This window comes from Apium graveolens, chromosome 5 (genome assembly GCF_009905375.1).
Source record: "Apium graveolens cultivar Ventura chromosome 5, ASM990537v1, whole genome shotgun sequence".
Lineage (NCBI taxonomy): Eukaryota > Viridiplantae > Streptophyta > Magnoliopsida > Apiales > Apiaceae > Apium > Apium graveolens.
This window is the reverse complement of record NC_133651.1, coordinates 302,843,866-302,865,024: the sequence shown is the minus strand read 5'-3', so window position 1 is coordinate 302,865,024 and position 21,159 is coordinate 302,843,866. Positions and strand designations below refer to the sequence as shown.

General features: G+C 36.5%; 2 protein-coding genes across 2 annotated transcripts; both read left to right on the top strand.

The window, feature by feature from the left end:
* Positions 1-10,171: 10,171 nt before the first annotated feature.
* Positions 10,172-14,095, top strand: LOC141659286 (phosphate transporter PHO1 homolog 3-like). Its single transcript, XM_074466084.1, has 11 exons — positions 10,172-10,950; positions 11,178-11,551; positions 11,643-11,714; positions 11,892-12,021; positions 12,115-12,235; positions 12,344-12,602; positions 12,675-12,779; positions 12,874-13,068; positions 13,180-13,458; positions 13,556-13,692; positions 13,791-14,095. Exons 1-11 carry the CDS (start codon positions 10,341-10,343, stop codon positions 13,891-13,893), a joined length of 2,385 nt encoding a protein of 794 aa, XP_074322185.1. The 5' UTR covers positions 10,172-10,340; the 3' UTR covers positions 13,894-14,095.
* A 4,580-nt stretch (positions 14,096-18,675) lies between these two features.
* Positions 18,676-20,529, top strand: LOC141661124 (uncharacterized). Its single transcript, XM_074468109.1, has 3 exons — positions 18,676-19,323; positions 19,550-19,882; positions 19,942-20,529. The coding sequence occupies exons 1-3, from the start codon at positions 18,676-18,678 to the stop codon at positions 20,527-20,529; spliced, it is 1,569 nt and encodes a 522-aa protein (XP_074324210.1).
* The last annotated feature ends 630 nt before the right edge of the window (positions 20,530-21,159 follow it).

Sequence of the window (21,159 nt, the reverse complement as noted above, 5' to 3'; positions counted from 1 at the left end):
GTCAGGCTCCTCTGAGGTAGTTGTGTCCAGACCAGATGTGGTCTGTTGAATTGCTGTATTAAGTTAGTGGTCAGGATCGTATAAGGTAAATTGGGTTGTGATAGTTGTGTAGCATAAATCATGCTTAAACTTGGAAAAGATCTTGGAAAAAAGGTCGAATTTATATTCTATCATGGAATTAATTATATAATGATTGTTATTGTGGTTGTTGATGACGTCAACTCCTGACCCTAAGGTTGAAGCCGTTACAACAGCTCCTTCTTGTAGAGGAATCTCATGATCAATGGACCTTAATGGAGATAAACCAACTGGGACTTCAAACACTTTGGAATACTTTTCAAGCAACTCAGACATTCCCTTAGCCAACTTAGGATTTCCTGTTGAACTACACAAATCTTCCTTTAATTTTTGTTGTGCTAACTTCTTATTAAGAACCTGTAACTCCTTCCCTCTAACCAATTGTAAAGTAGCCTCCTCTACTCTACCATTTAATAACATTTGATTTTGAGTATCTGAATCTGCATTCAGCTTAAGATACAATCTCTTAAAATCAAACAGTATAGGACTATACTGTTCTAACCAATCCACTCCAACAATTATATCCCAGCCAACAATATCAATTACTCTGAAATCAAATAGAAACTCATATTGTTGTACTTTCCATTTAACCTTAGGTACATAGTAGTTACTAACAACAGTCCTGCCATCAGCCAACTTGATGGTAATTTCTTCACAAATAATCTTTTGAAGCTTAGCTTTATCTACCAGTTTATTATCAATGTAACTCTTAGTACTCCCAGTATCAGTAAGTATCTTAATTCTGACATCCTGAACCACTCCCTCTAGATTGATAGTTTTTCTATTCAATTTCTCAGATAAAGCATTTAATGATATCTCAGCAACTGTTCTTTCCTCTTCTATCAGTTCATCTAGCAAATCTTTCTCACCTTCCCCCATTAACATAAAAGTATATTATTGATTTTTACATTGATGACCCTGATTAAACTTCTCTCCACACTTATAATACAAATGATTATTTCTTCAATACTGAAACTCTTTCGGGGATATTTTCTTAAAATTATCCTTCAAACGCCCTTCTTTCTTTTCAGACATTCCCCCCTTCTTATCATTTATAGTCCATTTAGTATTGGTATTAACCACTGATTTTTTGATGTCTTGTTTTTTTTATCATGATCTCTACAGTTTGCTCTTGATATTGAGCCACCTCTATAGCATCTAATAAGGTCTCAGGTTTCATTAATCTAACCATAGGCTTTAACTCATTTTTAAGTCAAGATATGAAACTAGATATGAAATATTTCTCATCTAAATGCGGGTTCCTACCAATCAATACTGACTTCAATTCCTCAAACTTTTCAACATAATCCAATACTGATGTTACTTGAATTAACTTGTTAAATTTGTCCTGCTCATCCAAACCACCATTTTTCCCAAAATGTTTAATAAGAGCATCACAAAATTCATTCAAAGAAACATTTTCATTAACTAACTTAAAACTCTGGAACCAAATATCAGCTTTATCATTAAAAAACATCTCAATATATGCAGTCTTGTGAGAATCACTTACCTGATTTATCAAGAAGAATCTGTTACACTTCCTCAACCAAGACCTGAGATCCTCTCCATAAAAACTCTGCAACTCAACCCTTGGTTGTTGATGAAACAATCCTCTTCCCCCAAAGTCACGATGGCCAAAAGATCCATTGTTTTCAATGTCCCCCCCCCCCCCGCCGCCGTCCCCGCCCCCGCCCCCGTCCCCGTCCCCGTCCCCGTGGACTAACCGGAGTTGGTAACAAAGGAGTTTTATGTCCTCCATTATCAGTGTTACTGCGTTCATTTCCCTTTGCCTTCAAGATGTTTGTCATTTTGTTCTGAATACGATCATCCATCGCAACATTATAAGACTCGATCTTAGCATCACATTTAGTTAGTAAAGATACCAATTGATCGATCTTGTTAATAATCTTGGATTCCAAAGATGTCGTGTTGGTTTCGATCAATTTGTGACAAGAGTTATTAACTTCCTGGATTCTTGATTCTAATTATTTCCAAAGAATTGTCGGTCGATCTCGACCTTGTATTCGAAACCATAGCCGAGAATCATAAGTTCTGATACCACTTGTTACGATTGATTGTATAAATCCTGTTTATTACTCGAATTACTCAACTGTTTATAATTAAGATTGAACAGAGAAGAAGGTACAGAGAGGATGAGAGAGAAAAGAGAGAGAGATAACAGAAAGAAGATACAAAATCAGAATATCCAAAAACTAACTACTCTCTTGTTGAGAGTTTGTCTACTTGTAACTGAATTTCCCTCCAAAACTCTGTCATTTCTAATTAGAACGTGACAAAATGCTTGAAATTATGCAAGTCTAAATGGGTCGTGTCTTATAATTAGAGATGCACAAAAAGCCCATCGGGCCGGACTTTATCCGGGCCTTAAAATGCCCGTTTTTTTGAAAATGGATCGGGCCGGGCTTTTTTAAAAATCGGGTCGGGCCGGGCCGGGCTCCTAAGAAATATAAGGCCCGTTTTAGGCCCGCGGGACGGGCCGAACCAGGCTTTTTCCGGGCTTTTTATCTATATATTAAAAAAATATTTTATAACTCGAATTATGAGTAGTTTAAATACCGGAGAAAATAATATCTTGATATATCAGATAGACTAGTTTAGACACCGAAATAAATAATATAATATATAAATAATCATATATACCTTAATTTTTTCTAATATTATAATATAATATTTAAAAAATCATAAAAAATATTGTATATTTTCAAATTTTATATAAAAAATTCGAATTTTTAATCGGATTTTTCAAAAAGCCCGGATTTTTATCCGGGCCGAACCGGGCTTTTTTCGATTCGGGCTTTTTGGGCATCGAGCCGGGCCGGATTTTTGAGAAAAGAGGAGGCCCATTTAAGATTCGCGGGCCGGGCCGAACCGGACTGGACTTTTTTCCGGACCGAGCTTTTCGGGCTTTTTTCCATATCAAATCGGATCGGATTTTGGAGTTCGGATTTTTTCAACATCTCTCGTCTTAATCGCTTTGTTAGTAACGTTGTTCGCCTTACAACAAAAACACAGTTGTTAAAGCACAACAATGATTAAATGACACTGCCGCACCCCCAACTTGCACAAAAACAATTATCTTGTATTTTTTTTAACCTGAAGAATAAGTATCATCATTCTGACTCTTCGTTGATTCACTTTATACTTTATCTTGACGCGTGTTGGATTTATTATGTCCCAGACCAACTTGAATGACATATAAAGTGGAGATCTATTACGTCTTGAATGACATATAACGTGGATTTATTTTACTATGATTTAAATTATCTTATCTAGGTTGAAATAGTGTACTACTTATTTATTAAATACTAATTTTTATGATAGACATAGGGCATGTTTGGGTGATCCCAAACAAGTGGTTTATTGACTTTTAAACCCGTAATTACTTATCGACGAATTTATAAGTTGAATTTACAATTTATAAATAAGTTTAATATTAGTGATGACGTACTTTTTATTAACTTATTTTGATTTTTTATTTTTTTTTAAATTTTAGTTTTGAAATATATGTTTATAAATGTTATTTAAATTTAAATTTCACGAATTAGGATAATTGTATTTTAAAATTATTTATTTTAGTTCATTTAAGTACAAAAAATTCTGACATATAAGTAAATTATCCAAACACCTATATAATCATCTACTTATAACTTATAAGTTACTTATGTATTTTAAGTTATAAGTTACTTATTTTAATATTTCCTAAACGTGCACATATTTAATTTTACTTTTCAAGAAAGGTACAAAATTAAGTGCCCTCAAAATAAATATTACTATAAAGACTCATATATGCAGATTTTTAAATTTAAACTATAAAATGGTTGGGTTAGTGTTAAGGCCATCTTCAATCGTGGAAGGTCTTTTTAGATTTAGAGCAGCCATTTTATTCTAAGTCTAACTTTTGGCCCAATTTTATATTAATATTATATTATTCAAGCTACTTGTAAATTTTACATTAACTTTTTGATGTCAATAAATAAGATATCATATTAAATATAAAACTAAAATAGTTTTACATATTTAATGGTAGATTTTGGACCAATCGATTATTAACAAAATTTTGGATAATTAGATTGCCTTACTAGAAAGTTGTCGCTTATTTGGGCCGTAATATTATAATATATCAAAATAAGGAAAAGTAATTAGTTTGGGCCGAGAAATTAACTTTTTCAACTAGCATCAACTTATTTAATGCACAAATCTATATATTTGCTAACAGTTAAAATTTTAAATCAATTATATTTCTATTTCAAAAGTATTCAATCGTCTAGTACGTGAATTGTATTCAAGAAATGCTTTCACATGATAAGAAAAATAGAAGAGGAATAAATTGGAAAGAGATTTTTGAAAAGGAGTACAGTATACTGTCTGAAAGAGGTCTTCGTTCCTAGCTAAACTATATTGAACAGCGATAAAGTCAAATAAGGTGTAAAGTGGAGTAAACATTACACACCTTAATAATTCATGAAGGTTAGCAGAGTACTATGCTACAGCAGAAACTTAGAATGACACAGCATATGCTAGTATGTGCGCTGTACTGTTTGATTCAGCTGGAAGGTAAAAATTAAATCAAATTATAATTTATGATTTTTCAGTATATTTATTTGTAACTAAATATAAAAATCAATTAAATTCACCCACACAATTACGGTTGATTTTACAATTTAACCGCTCAAATATTAAAAAAAATAATTAAATTCAATAAATATTATATAAAAATTTTAAGTCTTTATAAAAGAAATTCAATAATCCTAAAAATTAAATAAGCATAAATAATAAATATATTAAATAGTTTAGTGAAATATTACAAAATAAAAACTAATCCTAAAATATAAAATTTGATGCAAAATTTTCCGGAAATTATATATATTTCGCCAAGTCCAAGTGAGTAATTTTTTATATATATGTTTATTTTAAATATTATATTAATTTAAATAATACACATTTGTGATTGGATTTTTGAGATTTTTAAAATAATGAATCCGCAACCAAAACGTAAATTAACTTATCTAAAATCACATCCACTAAAATATATGAAATATTTTAAGTTATGTTTTTATTTATAGAACATGTATAAACTCTAAGAATAACAATAAAACAGTAAACTCTATATAACTCAACTCATAATTTCTAATATTTTAGTAGTTGAATAAGTAGCCCAACTAAACAACTACAATCTAATTTTCAAATATATATCATCCAAGCTGCCTAACATGCATCATTCAATAACTCGATCAAATAAGCATATTTTTGACACTTTCAAGAACTCTGACAAGAAGAGAAAACCCAAGAACAACATTTTCTTGAGATTAGGTGAAAGAAGCATCCCTTGATAAGCTGTTAAAGAGTCCGATGACCTAATACGCAAGTAGGAGTTGTCGATTTTTTCATTTAAAGCTGTATAGAATGTGATAAGATGGAAATTGCTGAATAATGGAAAAATACGATTGTTATTGAAGAATGCACATTAAATGTTGATGTACTCTGGAAATATGACATCCTCCTTTCTTCAGTCCCTCCGTCCTAACAGATAAACATGAGTTTATCTTAATCATATTTCTGATTTTACATATTTTATTTGGGAAAAAATGGAAATAATTTTAAAAAGAAAAGTCATACAATATTTGAAAAATAATAGAATTGAATAAATATAAAATAGATCAAATCGTTAGTCTTTATGTCGAGACAAACATAAAATGTTTTTACATGTTTTTAAAATATTGTTCATATATTTAATTAAAATAGATTAAATGTTAAATATATAAAATAACTATTTTAATAATAAAATTGATGGGTCTGAGGTAGACCTGACAACGTTCCGTGTCATGTACAAACGTTCCGTGTACTTTCGTGTTTTCGTGTACCAAATCTTAAACCCGAACCCGAGCCAGATTTGCATTCGTGTATTAATTTGGTGACACTTACTCATAACTAATATAATCGTGTTTACCCGCTTTAGTACACTAAAGTTAACGGATTATATACGAAAAATGTTAATTGTTAAAAAATACAATAGATAATTACTCACGTAGTCAAGTAAGAATAAAATATATATTAGTATTTACAATTATATATATATATATATATGTTATTTAGGATAGGTAAAATTAACATTTGTATTTATTATATATATGTATATTATATATTTTTAAAATTTTAATTATTTATTTATTCCGTGTACTTTTGTTCCGTGTCGTGTACCTATATTGAAAACCCAAATCTCACACTAATTATATTCGTGTTTTTTCGTGTTCGTGTACCAAATTTTCAAACTCAAATACTAATTATTCGTGTCGTTTCGTAACGTGTTCACGTATCGTATACCAGTATTGCCACGTCTAGTGTGATCAGGAAATATACTTGAGATTGAAAGAAAAACAATACAAAGCGGGGGGTAATTTTGCGAAGAATTTACTAGAATAGGGAAGAAGAAGAGAATTGAATAAAAAGCGGTATTTTAAAAATCATAGAACCACCCGATCGGTCTGAGCACTCGTTTTTAACCAATTAACCCGGTTCGACTTCCGAGTAATCAGGTTTAAAACCTATTTTATAAGAAAATTAGTCAAATTTTGATTTTAACTCAAAGTACTCGAGGTTAAATTCGAGTTTTACTCTCTCAATATTTATTATTTTTCTAAAACTATTCCAAACAAGATCAAGAAATTATTTATTGTTTTTGTAAAGTATTGATATTTATTAGAATAATATGTGAAATATTACTAAAAGTTATATTTGGTTATTTTATCAAAAATTATTAGACAAGTAAATTATATTTAAACTCTATTATTTTTAGTATGTTATTAAATTATTAGTTTAATTTGACTGTTTTATATTTTAATTAGTACCATGTATAAATATATATAGATTTTAATACACGTGCACAAAAAATAGAATAGTAAATTTATATATGAGAGATAAAATTAAAAAAATAAAATTATCCCATTAATAAAATATTAGTAATATGAATACTCATTCCAAGTAATCTCCGAATTTTGAGTATTCACTTTTTCGGAAGCAAAATCGAGTTGAAATTATTTCAATTTTTGATAAAAAGTACTCCATATGTCTCTCCCAATTGTTATCGTTTCTGTTTCTAGAAAAGTGCCCGATACGTATTTTAAAATGAAGAAAAATTATAGTTCTTTAACTTTTTTAAAAATTTTATTTTTTTGAATAAAAATTTAAATATACTATTTTTATGCAGTTTTTTAAAAAAAATATAAAATTATTCTTTTGATTCATTTTAAAATGTCTGTCTTAACAATTAACAATTGGGAGGGAAGGAGTAACGTATTTAGGTTAATTCGACGACGAGGAATAATTGTCGGTTTTTGAACGGATGAGTGCAGGGGTGGGTACCTAAGAAGTAAGAACTGGTTTGTACTTTTGAAAACCATGGCTTCTTCCGTGGGCACCAGCACAACGGTTTGTGAGCTTCATGTTTGTAGTTTAACGGGGCCGATGTTTAAAGAAATTGTGCACGTACATTTACGTCTCTTGAACCGGGCACTCTGGGTCTTGTTTTTCAATCTCTCCGATCTTTCTAGAAAAACCTCCACTCTCCAAATTGCAGGAAAGATTTTCGTACTCCTATTTTTTTATTGAAGATGTTGATTTTCTAATCAACTCTGTCGCAATTGTGTCTCTCTGCTACTCTCTCCCTTCTTTTCGTTTATTATCAAAAGGATTGGATACGGAGATTAAAAAATATGTATAAAATAGTGAAAAAAAGAAAGAATATTAAGTGAAGTGGCGGGACCCATAAAATTTTAATGTATAAAACAGAGATAATGATTTAAAAATAGTGTAAAAATGAAGAAAAAGTGGGGAAATAAGGGGACCATTTTAAATTACCAATAAGCCCTTTAAGTATTTAATAGGTAGTTGATTAAAATTTGGGTTACGAAAGGTTATTTTTGAAAAAAGTTATTTAAAGAGTTCTTTTAATTTGATTATTGTTTATGTGTTTAGTGAAAATATAAAATTTTTAATTAAAACATCTATTTGCTAATTAATTTAATTAAAACATCTATTTTATTCAAAACTGTTCAATTTAATCCAGTTGTTAAAATGACTTACTCAATCAATCAATTAATCAAAATAATTAATGGTTAATTCCATTTTCTATAACTCTTGTATAAAATATAGAATCATTCTTCTCGTAACATCTCCCATTTAAAAAAATATATAGACGGGAGATTAAATCGTATATGCATGAAATGAAAAAACATCCAAACTAAAAGATAAATACAATTTTCATTGACGATAGCTAGTGTATTTTGATTTTTTAAAGTTTCAACATCATATCGTTGAACTAAATCAAATCAGATAAAGTTTATGGTGTAAAATCTAAAGCACAACAGGTGTTCAAACTTTTTAAGAATGAGAGAAGGTCCAAAAGATGTCAGTACTATTATTTTAAAAGCCTATCCGATTCATTATTGACCCTTGTTAAATTTGACCACTTACACGCTGGCTATTTCAAGATTCATTAATTTCTGAATATATGTATCTAGGTCGCCGGTATATTTGACTCACGAACTAGTAAATTTATATTAATTGCTGCCCGAATCACCTAAATTACCATCTACGAAACGCAAGTGGCAAATCCTTGTTGATTTTTTACTTTCGGGACATGAGTTGTCTACTGCTCCCCTGAATTGTTTACGTTATTTTTTTAGCATACTTTTTAATACTCGTTTAAAATATAATTTTATAATTTTTTTTTAAAAATTTTTCTTTGAATAAAAATTTTATATTTAAATTTTTATTTAATTTTTTGTTTTAAAAAAAATATTATGAAACTATATATTATAGAAAACTCGAAATATGTGCCGAATAGTAACGTAAACATCAGTGGGTTGGAGGGAGTATTATTTATGTACAAAAATTCATAAAAAAATTACGTGCGTCTCGATAGTAAAATATTTTAGACTTATTTCACTTATGTTTTACAAAAAACTATAATTGAATAGTCATTTGATATTTACGGCGAATGAAATTCATTTTAAAAATCACAAAATAATAAAAGTAAATAATAGATATAGGATGACCTCAAGTAATATCTCAATGTTATAAAATACTTCTATATATTTTTTTTACCTTTGTTCATTTGTAATCGTATCAGAAGTGAGGTCATCCTTAATTATATAAATTAAACCCAATATATTCATCCTGACCAGTTTAAAATGGAGTAAGTTAAGATGTATATATAGCTAGACTTTTTACGTAAATACCTAAAATTTAGTGCAAAAAAATATAAATATATATATGTTAGAGTTCATAAACTTTTTTTACATGAGACTTAATATTAATAACCAGCGAACATTTCTTTCACAAAATAAATTAATTGAGGAGAAAAAATTGATATATCTAACATGTAACGACATACAATAACATATATAAATAGAACTTAAGAAAAAAAGTACAAAACCTAAAACAAATCGTTCTTAGCAAAGCAGATGATGAAAATGAAAGATATTCATATAAATGTTCATGTATGATATTCTCTCATGAAAATGTTGAACCTTTCGTTCAATCTCATTAATGCCTTTAAAATTACAAATCCTTAACTACCTGATTGACTGATTCTCATTATAAAATTACGAGAGCTAAACAAAACCTTGTAATTTAAAACTAGAATTTAATACAATTATGGAAGACGTCTTTTAAGTTTTAACTTTACTAGCTTCACACCGGAATGCACGAGTTTTCATTATTATTTTTATATCATTTAAAATTATAATAATTTTTTTCGAATCATTACCTTATTAATATATTTATAAATAATAATATAACTATTTATTTTTGACGGAATTCGAACATAAATATTGAGATTACTTGATTAAAAAAATTTGACAATAATAAGTATAACCAAACTAGCTAAAAAAATTATACCAAATTATATAACAATAGGGTCATTATAATGTACTACAGAAACCTGAAGATTAAGATTGCGACTGCGCCTACCTAATCCATATTAACAAAAAATTAAAATATACTTAAAGTGTCTACGTAAAAACATTAAACAACATTACGCGTCAGACCTGCACCCACCCTGTTCTTGTCACTTTCCTTTCTCATCAGTTCATGTCTGTACAACACTATATATTAATATCAAATCTATCCACCACATTTTCCTAACTAACATTAATCTCTTCTCCCGCACTCAAATCTATTCTTTACAAGTTCATAGCACCACAAACCATAAATTTGTTGTCACAAAATTTATTTTGTAAAAGATGAAATTTGGAAAAGAGTTGAAGTCACAAATGGTGCCAGAATGGTCTGAAGCATACATGGATTATGAGTTTCTCAAGACTCTTTTAAAAGATATAAGCCATTTTCAAGAAAGAAACAGACCAGCTGCATCATCATTAGGCAACACTAATCCACCAGGTTTAACTAGAAAGCTCACTCTTTACAGAGCTTTTAGTGGCTTAACTCAAAGAGCCATGTCTCCAAGAAGTCCAAGAAGTCATGACATTGAGAGCCAACCCATTTTAGTCAACTCTGTGAAGAGATCAAATGGTGAAGAAGGGTTTGAAACTAGGTTTTTGATGGTAGGTGATGCAGGTGGAGAGTATGAGCTTGTGTTCTTTAAAAGGCTTGATGATGAGTTTAATAAAGTTGTTAAATTTTATAAGGCTAAAGTTGGTGAAGTTATGAAGGAGGCTGATGTGTTGAATAAGCAAATGGATGCTTTGATTGCTTTTAGGATTAAGGTTGATAATCCTAAACATGTGGTTTTCGAAAGTCAGGTTGAGATGAGTCGACTTGCTGCTGCTGTTGAAGCTTCCTCTGAAGCTACTGTGTTAACTGCCTCGGCTTCTACTGCCATGAGAGCCAGCAGTGAGTTTTTTGTTAAATTTTATCGCGTTTTCGCATTTTAGTATTGAAATTGATTGTGATTGTGTTAGTCATTTCTAGATTATTGAGTAATTATGTTAATGTAGATGTCTATAAGATGAATATCTTGAATGTGAGACAAGAATTGAAGTATATGTTGTCAGGGTTCATAGAATTGTACTAGTAAGCATAGGAAGAAAAATTCTAAGGTACCGAGTCTTGATTTACAGGAAAAGTAGCTCATATGGATGTAATAGATGAGGACAAATCAAATAGTGGAGTGAGATCAGATGATATATCAAGTGATGATAAAGATTCTGAAGGAAGCAGAAAGCCGAGAGGGCTTACTGTGAGGCCACCTCCGCTGGAGATACTTGAGCGTGTTACAATTAACAAACCTATTGAGACGCCTCGTTCAACCATCAAAGGTGTTCTTAATGTCCCTGTTCAGACAGACTTGAAATTCACCAAGGAAAATCTGAATAAAGTTGAAGAACAACTTAAAAGTGCCTTTACTGAATTTTACCATAGGCTTCGACTTCTAAAAAGTTTCAATTTTATGAACATGTTGGCATTTTCAAAGATTTTGAAGAAATACGACAAGGTGAGGATCAATTCACAATTTCATAGTATTAAATTGTTTCAGTATTCTGTTTGCTTAAAGGGTCAAGTTTGGTTTTGCTTGATTGCTACAGATTACCTCAAGAAACGCTTCCAAATCGTACTTGAAAATGGTTGACAACTCCTATCTAGGCAGTTCCGATGAGGTGAACCTGAAACTTATGTTTAAGTATTTACTAATCATTTACTTCTTTTGTATGAGTGTTCAGTGAATGTTCATACTATAATTTATATATCCACTTGATCCGAGCATAATGGTTTTATCCGTCTGAAATTACAAGTTCTGTTCTTATTGACAAATTGTGACCTGCACATGTCTACAGGTTACAAAGCTTATGGAAAGGGTTGAAGTTGCCTTCGTTAAGCACTTTTCTAACTCTAATCGCAAGAAAGGCCTCAGCACTCTAAGACCAACAGCCAAGAGACAAAGACACCGAGTAACTGCCTCTTTAGGTACATGTTTTTAGTTTCGTATGCATAACTATCTTTCAGTGTCTATGTCTTTACACTCTAGGTTCTTGCTCACCCTATAAATTTATGTTTCAGGTTTTTTTGCTGGATGCACAGTATCTCTCATTGTAGCCCTCATTTTGATTATACGTGCACGTAAAATTTTAGACAAAAGTGGTAGACACCAGTACATGAATACAATGTTTCCCCTGTATAGGTCACCCTTCTATTCATCTTATTTTTTGTAGAAGCCTTTTTGCTTCCTGCCCTCGTATTGACATATGAAACATAAAGTCCTTACATGGCAATATAAAAATTACTGCAGTCTGTTCGCCTTCATTGTCTTGCATATGGTTATGTATGCTGGAAATATATACTTCTGGAGGAGATATCGAGTGAATTATCCTTTTATATTTGGTTTCAATCAAAGAACTGCACTAGGCTATCGAGAAGTTTTATTGCTTGCTTCTGGTCTCGCGGTTCTAGCAACAAGTTGTGTGCTAGCGAATCTTGATATGGAAATGGATCCCAAAACAGGCAACTACAAGGCAATCACTGAGCTTCTGCCTCTGGGATTATTAATTGTAAGTTCATTAAACTTATCTCAGTTATTTACAAACGGACAGTTCACTGACCTTAACCATATTTTTCTGCAGCTTGTAGTAGTCATAGTGATTATCCCATTCAATGTCATATATCGTTCAAGTCGATACTTCTTTCTCACATGCATCTTTCACTGTATATGTGCTCCTCTATACAAGGTACAGAAAAAACAAGATCAGTGATGACTAATTATTCTAGTCGTGTAATTAATACAAACTGCTCAGTTATGTAATCCCAATTCTGTAAATGCAGGTTGTACTCTCCGACTTTTTCTTGGCAGATCAATTTACTAGCCAGGTTCAAGCTTTTAGAAGCCTTGAATTCTACATATGTTACTATAGTTCTGGTGACTACAAACGCAGAGAAAACGATTGCAACAAAAGTGATGTTTTCAATACCTTTAATTTTATTGTAGCTGCCATTCCATTTACGTGGCGCCTTCTTCAGGTACTAGTTTCTCCTACAGCATATAACTTAAATGTATCAATTAGCATTCGCATCATTGTGGTGTATATCTTATAAGTAGAAACTTAACTTCCCTTTGTGAATTGTTGTCAGTGTCTCAGGCGTTTCTTTGAAGAAAAGGATAACTGGCAAGGCTTGAATGGATTAAAATACTTTGCGACAATTGTAGCTGTTACCACCAGAACAGCTTATAGTCGCAGTCATAGTAATGGATGGAAAGCAGTTGCCTGGATTGCCTCGATAGTTGCAGCGGTGTCTAGCACATATTGGGACCTTGTTTTGGACTGGGGACTACTTGATCGGAAATCCAAGAACCGTTGGTTGAGAGACAAATTAATAATTCCACACAAAAGCGTCTACTTCATAGCAATGGTGAGTAATTTGAAGTTTAAATTTACGCATTAACAGCAATAGTAATAATAATCGTTGTAAAAGAATTGCAGTTCATTAGTTATGTTACAAAATGCAGGTACTGAACGTTTTGTTAAGACTAGCTTGGCTACAAACAGTACTAGATTTCAAAGTTTCTTTCCTACACAGACAAACACTGATTACAATTGTGGCCAGCCTAGAAATCATTCGTCGTGGCATTTGGAACTTCTTCAGGTAATTAAATCGTTTACGCGATTTCTTATCACCTACTATTACAATTGTGAAGGAATTGTTAAACTTAATAACGTATAAGCTAATCGTTGTTTGTGAAGGTTGGAGAATGAACATTTGAACAATGTCGGAAAGTACCGTGCCTTCAAGTCTGTGCCCTTGCCATTCAACTATGATGAAAATGAAGATGAGGATGATGAGTAAATTATAGTAGTATATTCAAGAGTTCTTAGACTTCATGCATCCTGTTCTTAGACTTCATGCATCCTGTTTTGTACAAGAGATTTAGATATCTGCATATACATTCTTCTGTGTTAGGAAATTTCTAGCCAATTTTTGATCACTTGTAAAGTGTAGCCATCTCTGTCTATGAAAATAAATACTCAAAATCATCGAGTTGTCACAACTCACAAGGCTCGTCTCAATTATTTTGGAAACCCATTTTAAAGTATCCCAGAACCGAATAAAGATTTTGGGACCCGTATTTATAGGCCATAAATAATCAAACCCAAATAAAGAAGCAAAAACCCTCGTAGGGAACACCCCAGGCTCAAACTGGAGTGGTCCCCGGGGTCACGAGACACAGGACAAAAATATCAACTGTCTCATGTTACCCAAAAAGGAACAATTGCATCACAGTCATCCATATGTAAAGATCCCAAGACAACACTGGTGGAAGAAGGGCACTCGGCCCCACGGTCGATCCAAACCGTCCAATCACTCACCAATCAAGAATGATCAAAGGTTAGGATGAAGGGGTACAAACCCCCAAAACCCTAAATCTTGGGACCTATAAAAGGCCCCAAAAAGAGGGTTTTAGGGGTTGAAAAATATTTGACTGCTACGCACCTATACACACACCACCATACATATTTTGAATAGCTCATTCTTCCCTCTTCTTCTTCTTCTTCTTCAAGAAACCCCATTCTTATTCTCACACCGGAGTTGTCGTGGGAAACAGCCCCCCCTCCGGTTCTGTTTTGCAGAGTCCCCTACCTGACAGGTTAACCTCACACCGGCTGCCATGTGGACGGGGCTCTAGCTTACGTGAGAGAGGAGAAGACCTGGGAAGAAATAGAGTTATCATTGGCGCTAGAAGGAGGGGACGAACCTCCGGTGGTGTGGTGCCATCTCTAGTTACGTTACACAGCTCCAAGAGTCAAGAAAACCCCCTCCCAAGTAAGAACAATACCCTCACTCTCTTCACAACTCATTTTTCGTATCTTTCCTTCCAAAACAGTCACACACCCTGTTGCACCTCTGCTACTGTTTCCCATACTCTGTTCTGAAAAAATGGCCACAAGAAAGAGCAAAACTTCGGTCTCGGGAACTATTCAACCCACCGTTGTCCCACCCAGGGATGGCGAGATGGAGGAGATAGAAGAGGAGCCCCCCCATAACTCGTGCTTCATCTCAACTCCAGCCCGGAGACCAGAGAATAACTATAGAGAAAGCAGCCCACGAGTATGCAGAAACCTCTACAAACCCTTGGGGAAACATGACTCCTGAGCAAATTTAACCGGCTATGGACCTATGGAAGGAAAAGAACCACAAGACTCCTGAAACTCGTCCCGGGGACCGGGAGGAACACTCTGAAGAATCTCGGGGCTCAGTCTTAGACCGGATTTGCAAAACCAAGAGGCCATCAGAAGACGCCCGGGACGAAATCAAGAGAGCTGCACTCCGGGACCGCATCCAGAAGGAAGAGGAGGCCAAGGACAACATTGAAAAAAAGATCCAAGAGGAGGAGGCGAAATAAAAGAAGAAAACACGCAGGGTTCATGTCTCCTCAGATTCCGAGCAGGAGAAAGAATCTAAGCAGGAGCAGATGGCCCGGGTTCTCCAGGATCTCAAAAGAAAAGTTGAGGTAGACGTGGAAGTCAGAGCGGCGACCACGCCCATCACCATAAAACTGGAATCCACCCCAGGGAACCTACCCTCAAACACTTCAATTTTGATTCTTTTGACGGGCTTTCCGACCTCGAAGAGCATTTAAACTACTTTGAACAGATCTCAAACATATACGATTACAACGACCTCACAAAGTGTCGTTTCTTTGCTTCAACACTAAAGGGAGGAGCACAAAAATGGTTCAGCAAATCTCCTCCCGGAGCATCGACTCTTGGAAAGACTTCCGAGAAATATTTTTAAAGAGGTTTCGGGCAAACCGCATGAACGAGCTCCAGATATGCCACTTGGAAACCATCCAACAAAGGAGCAGAGAAACTCTACCCGAATTCATCAAAAGGTTTCAAGAAGCGGTCAACCAGCTCTCCAACCTTGTTGAGAAGGAAGCCGTAAATATTTTCCGGCGAAACCTCCACCCGGTTTCATGCGAAGGTTACGTAAAAGACCTGATCTATAGGGAGCCCCAAAGCCTTGTTTCTGCTTATGTGATGGCTTCAAAGTTCATCAAGGAAAATGACTTCCTCACCTCCATGAAGATGAACATGCGAATCCGGGACGATGATGAGTCCCCGGAACGTCGCTCCTCCTATAGAAAAGGAAAGAGGTATAAGCCAGACAGGCAGACCAATTATGTACAACAGTCTCGGGGAACCCCACCCCGGGACAACTACTCCAGATCTCAGAGGATTGAAAAGAAGCCCCAGCCTAAGAGAGAGCCCAAGCTAAAGCCCGAATGGACACCACTCAACAGACCTCGGGCTGACATCTTAAGAGAGGTCAAAGGAAAACCCTTCTATTTCCCTCCAAAGCCATTGCTAGCACCTCCCGAGAACAGGTTGTGAGACAAACATTGCGGATATCACGAGGATCACGACCATACCATTGAAAACTGCTTTTCTTTCAAAATATTCATTGAAGACCAGATCAAGAAGGGAAATATGAACCAGTACCTGCAAAGAAGACTCAATGACAAAGATAAGCCCTCCAGTGGCGGTAAGCACGTAGTCAACGTGATCTTCGAACCTCCTCCCCACCCCGGATCCAGCCTGCTGAAGATGAACCCATATACTTCTCTAATGCCGATTATGAAGGCCTAGATCCCGAACACTGCCAAGCCCTAGTCGTGACTCTCGACATTGCCGATAATGAGGTACAAAAAATTTTGGTTGATAATGGTTCCTCGGCTAACATTGTCTTTGAGCACACACTTAACAGGATGAAGTTGGGACACCTTCGTATGGACCCATGCCTCGAAGCCCCCCTCTATGGATTTGGAAATAATATGATCCCGATTCGCGGGATAATATACCTCCCCATGGTCTTCAGAACCGCACCCCAGCAAGTCTCTCATGTCTTGAAATTCTACGTGATAAGTGCTACATCCTCTTACAACATGATTTTGGGGAGGCCCACCATCACCAAGTTCCGGGCCGTCCCTTTAACAATTCACTTAAAGCTAAAGTTTCCCACCCCGGGAGGCATCGGAGAACTTAAAGGAGACCGGGGACTCTCCGCGAGATGCTATGGGCAGGCCCTAGTGATGGCAGAAACCGATCCCGAGAACACGAAGAAGGCAATGGCCTTACCCAAAGGTCAAAGCCGGAAGAAACACCGTGAACATCTCAGCAAAAGGACAAGATTAGATATCAACATGATAGAGGATTCGGGTTACGGCGTGACCAACGCCGATGTCCGGATACAGAAATTTGTGGAAGTAAAGGAAAAAACCAAAGTAGAACCTGCTACACAAACTATGGAGATAGAGTTGGAGCCCGGGAACCCCACCCGGAAGTTAAAAATTGGAAAAGGCTTAGAGACATCCTTCTAGGAAGAACTCATCCTGCTGCTAAAGGAATATGCGGACGTGTTCGCATGGGCGCCGGAGGATATGCCGGGGATTGACCAGTCCATGGAGATGCACAGTATGGATGTAGACCCGCGGAAGAAGCCGATCAAATAGAAGAGGAGAAACTTCGCCCCGGAGCGACAGCTGGCTATAGACGAAGAAGTAGAGAAATTGCTCAAGGCCGACATCATCTGCGAAATCAAGTACCCCGACTGGCTCGCCAATGTGGTGTTAGTCAAGAAGCCGAATGGAAAGTGGAGAATGTGTGCCAGTTACATGAGCCTCAGGCTGTATGCCCAAAAGATTCATATCCCCTCCCCAACATTGATCAGCTAATCGACGCGACTTCGGGCCACAGCATACTCAGCTTTATGAACGCATTCTCAGGGTATAACCAAGTCCGCATGAATCCCGAAGATATCGCCAAAACATCCTTCATTACTCATCGGGCATTCTATGCCTTTGTCATGATGCCCTTCGGGCTCATCAATGTCGGAGCCACCTACCAGAAAATGATGAACACAATCTTCTAAAGGCAATTGGGGAGGAATATGGAATCCTATATAAACGACATAATCTCCAAGTTACTCACCATCCCGGACCACATCAAAGACCTCAAGGAATGTTTTGACAACTTGAGGAGGCACAACATGAAGTTGAACCCGGAGAAATGCGCGTTCGGGGTACCTTCAGGCAAATTCCTGGGTTTCCTAGTCAGCGAAAGAGGAATCGAAGAAAACCCGAAAAAAATCAACGCCATAATGGAAATGAAGATACCCCGCACTCAGAAGGACATCCAGAAGTTGGCAGGATGCCTGGCGGCCCTATGCAGGTTCATCCTGAAGCTTGCGGAAAGATGTCTCCCATTCTTCGAGCTACTGAAAGGCGCCCGAAATAAGAAGTTGGTAGACTGGACTCCGGAATACCACACAACTTTTGAAGAAGTCAAGCAACACCTGATGAACCCCCGGTGCTATCAAAAGCCCAGCCCGGTGAGCCTTTGTCTCTCTACATCGCCGCTGGCCCCAAGGCTGTCTCTTCTGCCTTAATCCGGAAGGAAGGAGGAATCCAGAGCCCCATCTACTATGTCAGCCAAGTCCTCAAAGATGCCGAGACTCGGTACCCAAACTTGGAAAAATTCGCCTTGGCCCTCGTACACTCCAGCAGGAAGTTAAGGCAATATTTCCAAGGCTGAGAAATTAGACCAAGGAAAGAAAGAAGAATGCACCAAAATGCAAGTACTGCACCAAACGCTGGTCACAGATCAGCAACTCAGGAAAATCATCCACAAGCCATACGCGTCCGGGAGGTTGGTCAACTGGGCCATTGAATTAAGCCAGTTCAACATCAACTTTGTGCCGCGAACGGCGATAAAGGCCCAGGCCCTAGCAGAATTTGTTATGGAATGCACCTTCCCCGAACCACAACCACCTGCACCCAGCGGGATTGATTGTGAGGAGTCCAACCCGGGCACAGGCTCTTGGAAGCTCTATGTGGACGGGTCATCAACGGTCGAAAGGTCCAGGGATGGCCTCATTCCCATTAGCCCAGAAGGTTTCACCATTGAACAAGCAATAACCTTTGCCTTCAAAACAATGAACAATCAAGCCGAATATGAAGCACTCCTCTCTGGGCTTAGGTTAGCAAAATCTCTCGGTATTACGAAGATGATCATCTATAGTGACTCCCAAATTGTAGTCAAGCAAACCAGTGGAGAGTATATTGCGAAAGATCCCAAATTAGCACAATATCAAGCAATGGTATGGGATATCCTGGAAACCATTCCCGATACCACCATCCTCCAGATAAATAGGGAAGAGAACTCCAAGGCAGATGAGCTATCCAAGCTCGTGCAGAGTATGTCGGATCTCACCAGTTCGGTATACTTCGAAGAACTCAAGGCACCTAGCACCTAGCGATTCGAGGTCTTATGCATCGGCAGCCCGGATAACTGGATGACTCCCTATATAGCTTACCTAAGGGACGGAACACTCCCGGAAGACCATAACAAAGCCAAATACTTGAAGCACAAGGCTGCTCGTTTCTTCCTGGAAAATGGTCAGCTATACAGAAGAACTTTTTCAGCGCCTACCCTGAAGTATGTAGACCCGGAGGAAGCAAACTATTATCTCCGAGAGGTTCATGAAGGCATCTGCGGAGATCACCTGGCAGCCAAAGCTCTGGCCTACAAAGTTATCGGGCAAGGATACTACTGGCCCACAGTCCACTCCGACTCCATCGCCTATGTCAAGAAATACCCTCAATGCCAAAAATTCAGCAATGTTCCCAGGAGAAGGCCCACCTGCCAGCGTCAGTGCTATCTACTATCCCATTTGCCGTTTGGGGCATAGATATCATGGGCCCATTTCCCCGGCAAAGGGTGACCTCCGCTACGTTCTGGTAGCCATCGACTATATGACAAAGTGGGCAGAAGCTAAGGTCATGAGAACAATCAATCAACAAGATTGTATCAAATTTATGAATTCAATCATCATGAGATTCGGAATTCCGGTAGTTCTGGTCTCCGACAATGGGCCGCAGTTCGTAGGGTCCACTTTGAAGCATATTTGAGAGAACTCGGGATTAAGCACAAAAGGGCATCTGTGGCACACCCTCAAGGAAATGGGCAAGTCGAAGTGACTAACAGAATCATACTCCGGGGCCTCGAAAAAAGGTTGGAAGAATCCAAAAAACTTGGCCAGATGAGCTCCGGAAAGTCCTGTGGTCCTACAGGACCACCCCTAGGACGGGAACTAATGAGACCCCCCTTCAAGCTTGCCTATGGCACCGAAGCCCGCATACCAATTGAAACCGGGTCCCCCTCCCACAGGGTCATCAACTTTGACGAAATCTCAAAAATTGAAGGCCTCAAGACCAACCTGGAACTCCTGGATGAAGTAAGAGATTGGGCTGTAAAAAAGATGGAAGACTATAAAGAAAAGACAAAGCTCTACTTCGTAAAGAAAGCAAAAATCAGAGAGTATGAAACAGGAGATTTGGTACTTCGGCACACCGAGGCTTCAGACCCGACCAACCAAGGGAAGCTACAACCCAACTGGGAAGGGCCCCAGGGACCTACAAGCTAAGCTATCTCAGCGGGTCCGAAGTCCCAAATATTTGGCATGAAACCCGCCTAAGGAAGTTCCACCAGTAAGGGCAAGATGCACATTCCGTGGTCACCCCTACTCTTATGCTATGACAGCCTGATGTAAACACTCTCCTCATACACCCCAGAATGTAATTTTTGCTTTATTTTGATTTAAATGAAAAACTTCGGTTTGAGCACCCCATAGCTCAAGGCAATTTTATTATGTCGTTTGATTATTGTGGCCATATAACTTAGAAAAATTTTATTCAGTTAAAATTTTAGACCCCATCCCGGGGACCATTACACAAACCATGTGTACTTAGAAAAATTTTATTCAGTTAAAATTTTAGACCTCATCCCGGGGACCATTACACAACCTATGTGTACTTACAAAAATTTTATTCAGTTAAAATTTTAGACCCCATCCTGGGGGCTATTTAAACAAACCATGTGTACTTAGAAAATTTTTATTCAGTTAAAATTTTATACCCCATCTCGGGGACCATTACACAAACCATGTGTACTTAGAAAAGTTTTATTCAGTTAAAATTTTAGACCCCATCCCGGGGACCATTGCACAAACCATGTGTACTTAGAAAAGTTTTATTCAATTAAAATTTTAGACCCC